The sequence below is a fragment of the Telopea speciosissima genome, chromosome 7 (genome assembly GCF_018873765.1).
Source record: "Telopea speciosissima isolate NSW1024214 ecotype Mountain lineage chromosome 7, Tspe_v1, whole genome shotgun sequence".
Classification (NCBI taxonomy): Eukaryota; Viridiplantae; Streptophyta; class Magnoliopsida; order Proteales; family Proteaceae; genus Telopea; species Telopea speciosissima.
This window is the reverse complement of record NC_057922.1, coordinates 65,454,136-65,467,391: the sequence shown is the minus strand read 5'-3', so window position 1 is coordinate 65,467,391 and position 13,256 is coordinate 65,454,136. Positions and strand designations below refer to the sequence as shown.

At 42.5% G+C, this 13,256-nt stretch overlaps 1 protein-coding gene across 1 annotated transcript in view; it reads left to right on the top strand.

The window, feature by feature from the left end:
• Nucleotides 1-13,256, top strand: part of LOC122667905 (ATP-dependent DNA helicase Q-like 3) — a 98,853-nt gene that overhangs the window by 11,306 nt on the left and 74,291 nt on the right. Inside the window, exons 11-16 of the mRNA XM_043864383.1 lie at nucleotides 872-875; nucleotides 1,001-1,150; nucleotides 1,233-1,325; nucleotides 1,399-1,464; nucleotides 1,559-1,692; nucleotides 2,979-3,073. Coding sequence (XP_043720318.1) covers nucleotides 872-875; nucleotides 1,001-1,150; nucleotides 1,233-1,325; nucleotides 1,399-1,464; nucleotides 1,559-1,692; nucleotides 2,979-3,073 — 542 coding nt within the window. The remainder of the gene's footprint in view (nucleotides 1-871; nucleotides 876-1,000; nucleotides 1,151-1,232; nucleotides 1,326-1,398; nucleotides 1,465-1,558; nucleotides 1,693-2,978; nucleotides 3,074-13,256) is intronic.

The following is a 13,256-nucleotide window of genomic DNA, read 5'->3' as shown; positions in this document are numbered from 1 at the left end:
GTTCACATAGCCTTCAACTCAGCATTTGTAGAATCTCCCTCACCAGCTGGCCCATAGAAAGGTCCTACTACTCTTCCATCTTACAATTTGATTACACCCTTAGTTACTTGAAAGCCTTGGGTTCCTAACAACAACCATTAACATTAAGCTTGGCCAGACCATCTGGTGAAGGCTGCCAACGGGAAATCCTCCTCATCCCAGGGTCCCTTGCAAATATCAAAGGTCCTCAATCCAGAAACAGCTGATCTGGATATATGCCTTTGAAGAGGTCATCAGCTTGCAAGATACAGTTCTTTTCTTTTGAGCTGTTTCTTTAACCTCCAATTTTCTTCTAATATATGACACTTGGAAACTGCTAACTTTGAATAAACTCATATCTAGTCTACTGCATACGTCTTTGGTGGACCTTTATTTATCTATGCAGAAGATGCAGAACATAAGGAAAACTTGGTCAGCTTAACCTTATCTCAATGATTTGGGGTCAGTGACTGAAATCCTGTTCTTCTGTTCTGCTCTATCTAGTTCTATTTTTCTATTAAACCATTATTGACAACAGTCAATACTATTTTCACTACCTCAATCCATGTCCTTGTCCATGTGGTGCAATCGAGTCTTCAGATTGCACCACATTCCTACTTTTCAATGATCCAGTGATTGGTTTTTGTTGCAACAATTGTTCATGGTTCTTGAATCTTTGAAAGAAAATTCTTTTTTCATTTAGAACTACACTTTTGAGTTCTGCCATATGACTTACAACAACTCATGATTAACTTGAGACTTAATAATCTTATCACTTTGCTTGCTGGTACTTTTACTGGAGCTCATCTGGTGCATGACATAGTTAATTGAGAGATAACTGGTGTTGCTTCAGGATGGTATGCTTCTGAATTCTTTGGGTTTGAAAGATTTTGCATCTTTCAACATTCTTTGGTAGATAATTTTTACCTTCAGACCTGTTGAAGTCATAGCTAATTAAGAAAAAAATAAAAATAAAATGCAGGGGATAGATAAAAAGGATGTCCGGATTGTTTGTCATTTTAATATTCCAAAGTCAATGGAAGCCTTTTATCAAGAATCTGGAAGAGCTGGGCGTGATCAGCTTCCCTCGAGAAGTTTTCTGTACTATGGAATGGATGACTGTAAACGAATGGTATTAGTTTCTGGTTTCTCCATTCTTTGAGTTTGTAAAGTTGTTACTATGATTTCTTAAGCATAGAGAAGATTTGTGGCAGGAATTTATTCTGAGCAATGCTGAAAGCAGGAAGTCACAATCTTTAGGTTCCCAAGATGGCTTGCGAAAGAAATCTCTAGCAGATTTCAAGCTGGTGCATTTCTCAATCCTGTTAGTAAAGTTTACCATTGTAATAATATTAGAACCTGAGTACATGCTGCTTGCAGATGGTTGAATATTGTGAGGGGTCTGGTTGTCGTAGGAAAAAAATTCTTGAGAGTTTTGGAGAAGTGGTACGGAGAGCATCTTTTGTACCTTTGAAGATTCGACTATTCTGTTATTTTTTTGTGTTGGGTGCACCTACTTATTTCTCATCTCTTCAAACAGGTGCCTGCATCATTATGTGGAAAATCATGTGATGCCTGTAAACATCCAAATCTAGTTGCAAAATACGTGAAGGAAATTACATGTACTTCTAGTACTTTACGGAGGAATGCATTCACGAATGTCATTATTAGCAGGTACTTTTATGCCCTTATTTGGTTAGTCATTGGAGTTCAACTATTTGTAAGTTTGTGACTTTGCTTATGTTGGATTCTTGGCTTGGTTGCTTATGTTGGAGTCTTGGCTTGTTTTACATCCTGCATCAGAGATGTGAGCTTCTAGCACATGCATGCGAGCATGCATACACACAGCCCTCATAAGCCATAACCTGTTGGACAGGTGGTTGGGAGTCTTGGCTTTGGCTAGTGGTTCTGCAAACATCACCTGTCAGCACGTGGACTACATTACAGTTTAGGAACTGTGAGAATTTAGGAAACACTAAGTGTTATTATTTATTTTCTTATTAATTTCTTTTTGTTAAAAGCAACAATAAAAATTATTGATATGAGAAGAATGTTATAGAATCCCAATAATCATGATGAGGGGAAACCCGAAACATGGGACAACTCACTCCCTACTCTGGAAATGGAATATAATTTCCCTCACACCACCTAAAGAATCTGGTTTAAAAATTGCTTTTAAGAAACTCAATTTCATTGCACCTGTTGTGAATGAGATTGGGCCTCTCCAATGACTTAATTAACCTCATCTATTTCTCTTGCTCTTGCATGAGCCTCTTTGAATTTTAGTCTTACTACAAGGAAGCTTTTGGTTGGAAATATTTTTCCCAATAAGTTGCAAAAGTATCTGGGTATTCCCTTGTAGATGGGGCATTCGGCTTATAACAGCAGATATTGCCTTAGATTGAGGGGACTGGTTGAACAGGATTACGTAGCTGAGCCCGTTCTAGTAGGATAATGCTTAGTGGGTTGATTTGAGTTGTATGGTACTTACCTGCACATGTTTACTTAGATTTAAGATGAAGCAACCATTGTAATGAGTAGGATTATACCGTTCTGGCTGGGAGTTGTGTTCGGCAAAGTTATATAATTCAACTTTCATCACACCTGCTTAGCTCCATCATTTGGAGTTCTTGTTCAACATGTCCTATCTGTGTGGGGCAGATGTTCTCTGATTCATTTATACCCATTTATTGGTGATATTGAGTTCCTGGATACATAATAATTCGTCACTATATGGCATCATAAAATTACTTCATGAGTCTCAAGTTGAACTCTTGTTGTGGTTGATATTTTGTGAGCGACTCTTTTTTGGGGCGTGGGGTTCTTGATAACATGCATGGTTTCATTATTTGGAACTGAAGTCTGGATTATATGTTTCTTTATCGAAAGTGTCTTTTGAATTGAAATGGCAAATCTTATTTTGCATGAAATTCTTCATTATCCACTATACTATGTTTCAGCTCCTCAAATATGGCCGATGATGATGAGTACACTGAGTTCTGGAATCGTGATGATGAAGCTAGTGGCTCTGAGGAAGATATCTCTGATTATGATGGTATTTCTTGAGGTCTTTCTGAAAATTTCATATAGTGTTGAAGTTGTATGAGTGCTTCTTTGAACAAGAATATTGCCTCCTTTCCAGGGTTTTAAAAATTGGATTGGAATCAGTGGAATAGGCCAATTTGACATGGAATCAACCGGGGCTGATTCTAATTAACCCTTATTCTACCTGTACTGTCCGACTGAGTTGGGTCGAGTCTGACTGATTCCTGGCCGAGTCCAGGACGATATGTACCAGAATCAATGGAAACCGATCTCGTACCCGATTCCAAGTTTTAAACCTTGCTCCTCCCCTCCCCTTCAAACCCCCCCCCCCCAAAAAAAAAAGCCGTGGTAAAAAAATTGCATTGGAAGCAGCCCATAATAATGTACGTTATAATATTGCCAAATGCCAAGTTCTTTAATATGATTTTTTGTTTAAAGGTTCAATGCTTTCCTTCATCCATGATCTCAGTTATAAGTATTGAGTTTTTAAGACATTTAGAGGAAATTTGGGTGAAAGAATTTAGATTTAAATAAATCTAAGAGAAAAAGAACTCTGCCTCGCTGCGTGAATCCTGCACCCAGACACAGGAGCATGCAAAATTACCTTCCTGCTCCCCATGAAATAAAAAATCCCATCCAGGCAGATGCCCATGCTCATGCTCTTATTACCCCTAGGCTGGTGCAGGGACTACACGACCAGGAAGCGATCTCTTGCCCTTAATATAAATAGAGAGCAATTGAGACTATGTTTCCATTCATGATTAGTCGACTTACTATTCAAAGAGTATCTACTTTCTTGCCCCTAACAAATCATGATATGTGCTTTGTGCAACTTAGTTCTCTGAATTGTGATCATTTTTGCCACCTTGGTGAAATGCGTGAGTTATTTTGTAGTTCCTTTTCTTTTTGGTGGGTGGCTTACTGTGTTTTTAGTATCATGTTTAACCAGCATTAACTACTACTAGCTAAATTTCCAAATGAAAGGAAAAACTGGCTGTCCTGTTGGTTGATTAGTGTGACAAAATTAAATATAACAAACCAGAATCGAAGAAGAAGAGAAGGTGAAGAAGACCACCAAGAGAGAAAGAGATCAATTGGGGAGCAAAAAAGAGACTCACGGTTTGTGTGTAGTTAGCCAAACCGTGAGCAGCAGTATATTATATAACTTACGATTCCTAAGAGTCATGACTAAATTATAACTTAATCCATAAAAGACCCCCAATGGTAGTCACAACTTACAACTTAAACAACACCGAAAATACTAAACAACACTATGACTTGTAAACACATAACCAAGCTCTACCACAAATTATAAACGTCACCTTGAGTACTTAAACATCACCACAACCACTAACGCCACCACAACTTACAGACTCCCCCCCTCAAGTTGGAGCATATATATTCCAGCCTTCCAGGTTCCATCTTGGAACAACAGGGACAGACACAACTAGAACTCAACTTGAAGAGAGAAAATCATAGAAGCCAGTAGTCAGCAACAACAAAACCACAGGAAAAACATCATCCAGTCATAGCACCATCATAAGCACACCAATCACGAACAACACAGTAGAGAAAAATCTTCGTGTTGAATAAACCCAGGCAGCAACGAACAAAATAACTGGCAAAGAATGCCAACCGCAAGCCAGAAAACCATAGCAGCAACAACAACATTATAAGACCTCAAGGAAAGCAAGTAATAATCGTCACAAAGAAGACAAATAAAAGAGCAGCATAGGTTGCTGCGAACCACAAGTAAGAACATAAGGTAGCTGCGAATCACAAGTAACAACATAAGGTAGCTATGAACCACAAGTAATAGCATAAGATAGATACGAACCATAAATAATAGCATAAGGTAGCTGCGAACCACAAATAATAGCATAAGGGTCCCCTCCTCCTCTCCCCCTCCCCTCTCGGAGATATGCATTGGTCCTCGCTCTTCAACCAGCCACCCTCTTCCCTCCGTGAAGGTTTCCCCCTTCACTTTGTCCCTCCCACCATCATCAGTGGATCCAAAGCAGCCCACTATGAAGCTGATCTTCTGGTTCATGAAGCTAGGAAATGGGATAACTGCCTTGTTGGGCATTTCATGGGTAGCCGCCCCCCCTTCCCACTAGTAAAATCTTCCCTAACGAAGCACTGGAAAACTTGTGGTAGATTTGAAACATACCTCCTGGATAATGCTTTCTTCATTTCCAAGTTCTCAGATGATGGCGACAAATGCCGGATCCTTGAAGGAGGCCCCTGGAATGTTGGTAGAAAGCGGATCTTTCTTCGGCAATGGAATCGGTATCTTCAGCTGAATTACCTAGATTCAGCTCCCTCCCATTTTGGGTCTCCCTCCCAGGTTCCCCCTCCACTTGTGGTGTGAAGAGGGATTGAGTGTGATAGGTTCAGTTCTTGGCAAACCACGCAAGACCGCCTGGCTTTTGCTTGCACCTGCGTTGATGTTCCGCATGATTCTCCGCTACCGACTTCCATCCTGGTAGTCAACGATGAAGGCTTCTCCTTTGCCCAAGCTGTCCACTTCGACTGCCCCCCCCCCAATGCCTTCTTGCAATTTTTTTGGGCACTCGACTGATAAATGTTTTTCCCACCACCACTCTCCCCATTAGAATTATCCCACTGTTGCTTCTCCCCCAATTTCGGACCTTACCCCTCCAGCAGACCATCCTGCCGCTGTCGACAGCCTCACTCATCCCCAGCCATCTGAAGCCGACAATCCCTCCTTCGGTCATCAATCTAATATTCTCTCCCTGTACCCTCCTCGAGTCTTCACCCCTGTTTCAAGCCTCCCCTCCTCCTTGCGAGGTCATCATCGCGATATGCGAAAAAATATCCGCCGCATGCCTCCGCCATCACCTCTCCCCGCGGCCATGAGAACCCTTCCTCTTCTTGCCCTTTGGTCCTTCGCTCAGCAAGGTACTAAAACTCGGAACTCGGTACCAACTCGGTCCCTTGAAAAACCGAGTCGAGTCGAGATCTCGCCGAGTTGGTGCATTTTTTTTTTCCGACTCGAAGCCTCAACTCGGTGGGTTTTAGACCTAGTTTGGGTCTGGAACTTGGTATTCAGCCTATTTTAGGCCATTTAAACACAATGGCACTATCAGATTTTGCAAAAACAAAGTCCGAATAGAAGTTATGTACCGGTCAAACTTAATTTGGTGTGCACGAATGCTGTCAAAATCGCTCTGAATGAAAATATTTTCTTGGACATCAAAACAAATGAATATTTTACCACACTTTTGGTTTTTAGCAATGTTTTACCATATTAAGATTTATGGAATTTTTAGATTTGAGAAAAACCCCTGCATTAGAAAGTTGAAAATTGCACCTACCGCCGAAAATCTAGTTTTTGTTCTTGAATGGGGGGGTTGACTTTTTTTCCTTTTGGAATTTGATTTTTTAACTATTTTTATTGGATTCAAATAGGGGGATATTTGCTTATTTATGAATAATATCTTAAGTAAACGATTTACTTAAATGATATTAGGCATAAATAAGTGTTTGTCTTTGTTCCTGGCCTAAATAAGTATCTGAATACCAAGGTTTGCATGGATAGGTGTCTGTATACCAAGATTTTCCACCAAGATCTTGAGATCTGGCACTCATATAAAGGAGTTTGGGTCGAGATTCTCGAGATCTCGGTCGAGTTGTTGTACTTTTGCAACTCGTATGCCAACTCGTCTCGGTTTCTCAAAAAACCGAGAAACTCGCCAAGATCTCGGCGAGATCTCGTGAGTTCTTGAACTATGTCGCTCAGGGATCAACGATCACAATAGATTCCTAGCTTTGGGAACTGTAACCGTCCACTCAGACTTGGAGAACTCTGCCCCCCTGCAGCCATTAATGCTTCTCCCCCCTCTGACGCTGCTGCTCCAACCACCCATTTGCCGGTTTCTGCTTCCTTTGCGACTATCACTTCTCCTTTTGAGACTTTTGAGCCTTCCTCTTTGGGCCCTATTTCTCGCACTTCCCTTCTCCCCCTTCCCCCTCTCTCGTCTTCTTCCACCTCTTTCGTTGGGGGGGGGGCACCACCTTCTCGACCTACCCTCTCCATCGAGCCAATCCCCCTTTTTCTTCGGCCCACCCATACAGGCCTTGTCCCATCTCTAGACCAACAAAGTTTTTCCCAACCCGACCGGCTCCCTTCATCTCTTGGAGCAACCTACTTGGGTCAGAACCTCCTCTAACCCGACCCGATCGCTCTTTCCTTTCTCGCCCAACTCTGGGCCTTCCTCTACCACTGCAACTCACCCCCCTGCTCCCAGCCCTCCGCCCACACATCTGGCGTTCCACGCCAGCCTCCTAGCCCTCATTCGGCCACTTCAGCCCCTCCCCTTCATACCTATCACCGCCACTGTCGTTGGAATGCATCCCCTGTCCTTGGGTTTGGCCATGTTTGCACTGCAACTCCCCTCCTTACCTCAATGAATTGCGGCCTCATTTGGAATACTAGAGGGTTAAACTCTCCCTCTAAACAATCAGAAGTCCTTTACTTCTCGAGTCCCTCACTGCCTCTTTTTTCCCGTCTTATTGAGACCAGAATAAAGGAGACAGTTGCCCCTCACATTGCCTCTGTGATAGCCCCATCCTGGTCCTCCACCTTTAACTATTCCCATCACCCAAATGGTCATCTCTGGTGTCTCTGGGACCCTACCTTCATCCAATTCAACCTCCATGTTTCCTCCCCCCAGCTTCTCCACTGTCAAGCCTCTGACCCTAGTAGCAATCACCCTTTCCTCTTCACAGCCATCTATGCCTCAAACAATGCCCAGGACAGGATTTCTCTCTGGGACGACCTTCGACGCATTGCTCTCCGAGTCGGCTATCTTCCTTGGGCTATGGGTGGTGACTTCAATGTCATCCATTTTGGTTCTAAGAAGATGGGAGGTGATCGTCTTTTGGATCCTTTGGTGAATGCTTTTAATGATTTCCTGGAAGAGATTGGAATGAATGATCTGAGGTGGACTTGCCAAAGATTTTCTTGGCACAATAGAAGAGTGTGTCTTGCTTGCATTGCTTGCAAGCTGGACCATGCTCTTGTGAATGAACCTGGGCTTAGTACCTTTCCATCCTCCAATGCTTCTTTTGGCACTCAAGGGGTCTCTGACCACTGCCCTATTTCCTTTCACACTAAACCTTATGTTTTCTTTGGCCCCAAACCTTCAAGTTTTTTGATATGTGGATCTCCCATCCCTCTTTCTTGGCTACAGTGGCTGAAGCCTGGGCATGCCTATCCCCCACCACCTTTCTCCTCTTTCCTCCTTTGCCCTCAAGCTCCGAAACGTTAAAGGGGCCCTTAAAAGGTGGAATTCCTCTACTTTCGGCAACACCTCCTCCCTTGTCTCAGAATGTAAAGCCAAACTCTCTGATATCTAATCCCGCTTCAAAGTGACATTCACAATATCTCCCTTGCTGAAGAAGAAAAATCTGTTTCACTCCATCTTCACTCTCTTTTATAGCAAGAAAAGGTCACTCTGCCGGAAATCCTGCATTAAATAGCTTGTGCTTGGTGATTCGAACACAACCTATTTCTATCGTTCTTTGAAGGCTAGAACCAATATAAAATGTATTACTTCTCTTGATTCTCCCACTGGTCTCCCCCTCACTGCAGTGAAAGACATCAAATCCTTGGCTGTTAACTATTTTGAGCAGCTCTTTTGTCCATCCCTTTCCTTCCCCTGCCCCCATCCCCGATAGTCTTCTCTCCAAAACCATCCCCCCTCCCTCCTCTCTCTCCAATCCACCCCCTCTGAATCTGAAATCCTCTCAGCTGTTCTTTCTCATGAGGCTAACCGTGCTCCTGGTCCAAATGGGTTTAGTATGGGGTTTCTTACTACTTGTTGGGATATCCATAAAGAGGTCCAAAGTTTCTTCCTTAACCCCTCCCAGATACATGGCATCAACATTACTTCCCTCTGCCTAATCCCCAAAAGAGAGGGTGCCTCCTCTATGCCTGACTTTCACCCCATCTCCCTTTGCAATCTCCTCTACAAGTTCCTTGCCATCTTGGCAAATCGTCTTAAATTGGTAGTAGACTACCTGGTCAGTGAAAACCAATCAGCTTTTGTCCCAGGTATCAGATAATATCCTCCTTTGTCATGAGATTGTTAGGGTTTTGAAAGAAAAAATATCCACCATTGGCCCTTTTGAAGGTGGATATTCATAAGGCTTTAACTCGTTACGTTGGGATTCATTGTTAATGTCATGAACCAAATGCTGTTCCCTCCTATCTTCACTCACAGGGTCTGCCATTGTATTTCTTCTCCTCACTTTTCTGTCCTTGTCAACGGAAGTCCAGCCGGCTACTTTTCCTCCACTTCTGGTATTCGCCAAGGCTGTCCTCTTCCCTACCTCTTCACCTTAGCCCTTGAGGTCCTTTCTAGAAGTATCCAGTCTCTCACTGACCAACATCTCATCTCCCCCATCCCCAAGTGTAAAGCCCTAAAGCTTACCCGCTTAGCCTTCCCCGATGACCTAATGCTATTCTTCGAAGCTGACCTCCTCTCAGTCCAATCCATCTTATCCTGCTTGAACCATTTTGAAGCCATGTCGGGTCTTCGTGTCAACCTTTCAAAGTCCCTCTTCTTCTTATCAGGGGTCTCTGAGGACCTTAAAGCTACCCTTTTATAAATTTATGGTTTCTCCCTTGGTTCCTTTCCAGTCAAGTATCAGGGCCTTCCTCTTATCCCTTCCAGATTGACTGCTCACCATTGCACCCCGATGCTTGACCTTATGCGCAAACGTCTCCAACTGTGGAAGGGCAGACTTATTTCTTATGTTGGGTGCCTTGAAGTTATTAGATCTGTCCTCTAGGCTACTTATCTTTATTGGTTGGGCATTTTTGGCATACCTCATTCGATCATCTGCAAGTTGGAATCACTTGTGTTCTTTCCTTTAGAAGGGAAACTTCCAGATTTCTCCATCCTATCTCTTGGGCCTCGGTCTGCCTTCCCAAAGCAGAGAGTGTTTTGGGCCTTAGGCATATAAAGGACACCAATGAAGCTGGCATATTAAAATTGATTTGGAAGATTGCCTCCAAAGAAAAAAGTATCTGGGTCGACTGGGTTTATTCAAGATATCTTCGAAATGACTCTATTTGGACTGTCCCTATCCCCTCAGAGGCTTCTTGGGTTTGTAGAAAGATTATGAAACTCAGACCTCTTGCCCTTGGTTCTGTTACTTCCTTGATTGATGATGGTGTCTCTACAAAGCTCTGGTTGGATCACTGACACCTGGCGGGTGTTCTCCATTTGGTGGGTGACAGAGCTATTTATAGCTTGGGTTCTCACAGGTTAGCCATGGTCTCCAAAATCATCAGTGGGCAACTCTGGGACCTACCTTCCCCCACCCCACCCTCTTTGATATTATCTGGTCTGCTCTCCCAAATATTCATAGGTCTTCCCATGGACGGCTGGAAGGGGTGATAGGGTCACTTGGAGTGCTTCTCATTCAGGCATGATCAGTTTGAAGTCTGCTTGGAACCTGATTAGAACTAATGGTGAAGTTGTCATTTGGCACAAAGTAGTTTGGTTCCCAAGCAGCATACCTCGCCTTAGCTTCATTCTTTGGCGGGCTCTTCATTACTGTCATCCCACACATGTTTTCCTTATTAGTAGGCACTTTCCTGTGTCTCCCAGATGCATTCTTTGCTGGAATGACTTTGAAGATGTGGATCACTTGTCTTTTTTCAATTGCCCATTCTCCTCGAAGATCTGGTCTTGGCTTCTCACCTGTTGTTGGCTGGTTTGTAGGCAGATCCTCCCTTTCCATAGAAAATGGATTTGGGTTGACATGACTTTCAGAGGTTCTTCTTTTTGTGACCAATTGGGTAAACTCAAGGTTCGAAAACTCATTTCGTTTCGGTATTTCGGGCTGACCGAAATATCCAAAATTTCGAATATTTCGGTCGAACTATTGCATTTTTCTGCATGGTTTCAATAGGTCATTTCGGTGGGTTTAAGGCCAAGTTAAGTCATGAAACTTCATGGAAACCCTATTTTAGGCTATATAAACACATGTAAATGTTCAAATTGCAAAAATAGTCACCCAAAGTGGTGTTTTGGATTTGCACCATTGATTGGCAGTATACGGTCGAATCCTAATGTATAACTTAGTTAATTATACATACACATTGTTTAAGACTTTAAGTACTAGAGGACATAATAAATTAATGATTAATAAGCAATTTAAACAAGTAAATTCACTTGGAAACATAAAGTGAATGACTCATTGGCTTATAAGTCATAATATTAAGTACAATAAGTCAATAATAACTTAACAAGATGATATCAATATCCCAAATTCCCAATACAAGTCAAGTAGTCATCAAGTGACTCAAATGTTTACAAATATTCTAATAATAATTACTCCGCTGTCCAAGATCGACTCCACTCATAGTCCGATGGAGCTGGCATGCATTGTTTTCCGACTGTAGGACATATGAATGCCACGTCATAGTCTGGGAGAAGAAATGAGTGTAATCATCCACAGTTGGCATATAAATTGCATCATCAACATGCTGAAGGTAACCATTGTTGGAGTTATTAGCAAGGGAAGTACTGGTCTCTCTTCCTTTACTCTGGCGGTCCCGCTCGCCGCTGAGTGGGCAGGGGGGTTGGGGGCGGGGCCCCATCCATGAGTACCACCCCCGACCTGTCACACCCCAGCCCGGTTCATAAGGGCCAAGTGTAACTGGATGTCTCTGACATCCAACCAATCCTCCAGGATCGCAAGTGCAGTACCCTATTTACAACAATTATCACAATACAAAATTTAAATGTAGTGGAAGCAATTTAAATATTAGAGATAAAGGCAATAATAGAGAAGACTAGTGATAATGCTTTTATATATAGAAGTGAAATTTGAGTTAAACTGACAATCTCACACAGTAACCCAAAACAAAAGATACAACATCTATATAAAGCTAAGTATACAAAAGTGTTTTATAAACAAAAGAGTGGGGAGATAGCCTAGTCAGTCAGGCACTTCAGGAGAATGCACAATCGTCATATGAGCACGAGACATCGTGCTCCACAAAGAGCGGAGTATCAACTCCATGAGCTATAGGAGGGTCCTGAGCGGAAGAAGCTCCCACAGAAACAGCAGCAGTAGAAGAAGTAGTATCATCTGAAAAATAAGGATATCCACGGGGGTGAGCTCCACTGAGCCCAGCAAGGGAAACACACAAACATATGCAAATAGTCCATGATGAATGACCTAAGTTAAACATGCTCCTAACATAGAAACTAGGTCTCATGAGGTATAAGTACTACTGTAATAGAATGATAGCCTCGGTCCCAGAAACACATAACCAGACGTCGGTCATCCGAGCGAAACCATTCTACTACGGTGGAGACCTGATAGCTCAGGCATTACACATCTGACGCTAACGAACCCCCAATGACTAACCCTACTGTTTGTTCCCATTCTTGTAATGTTCTTCGGATATGGGACAGTAAATGGCATTCCGGAATCATCCCTTCGGGCCTACCACGGGTTATCCAACACCTCTCCCATGTTGGTAAGGGCCGTAGTACTGGGTTTATGTCAGTCTTAACCATATGCAGTCTAATATGATGGCATATGTTTCAATAAGAGTAATACAGTAAGCTGTCCAGTAACATCATCATAAACCAAGTAATTCCAAGATCATGTAATAAGTGAAATGCATATGAGGATGCATCCTAATTTATGCATACCTAATGCAAATAAACAAAAGCTAATAAACTATATGATATAGAGTTGTAAGAATGGTGCATAATATGGCATACTTAACAAAGCAGAAATTAATTTCATAAACACACTAAATTAAGGTCAAATTTCCTTACCTAGAGTTGGATGTAGTACAAGTCCTTAGATGATCCAACTTCCAAATAAACCTCACCCAAAGGAAATTACAGTCCTAAACAGTAATAAATAGCATGTATTAGACCCTATATAAGCCTAGGTTAAAGCCTAAACCAACTAGGACCAAAGCAGAGACAACAGGGATGGACCGGATTCAGACCAGCCCTGAATCCGGTCGACCGTAGGGGCCACGGGCTCTGAATCCGGTTGGTAATACAGTGCCTATTTTTTAGTTCCAATTTCATGGATCTTGCCATGCATGGAGTCTAATCCCCCAAATTGGCTTAGGGGAAATTAAGGGTACAGCCATGGGGTTGACCCAATTGCATGTATGATCAAAG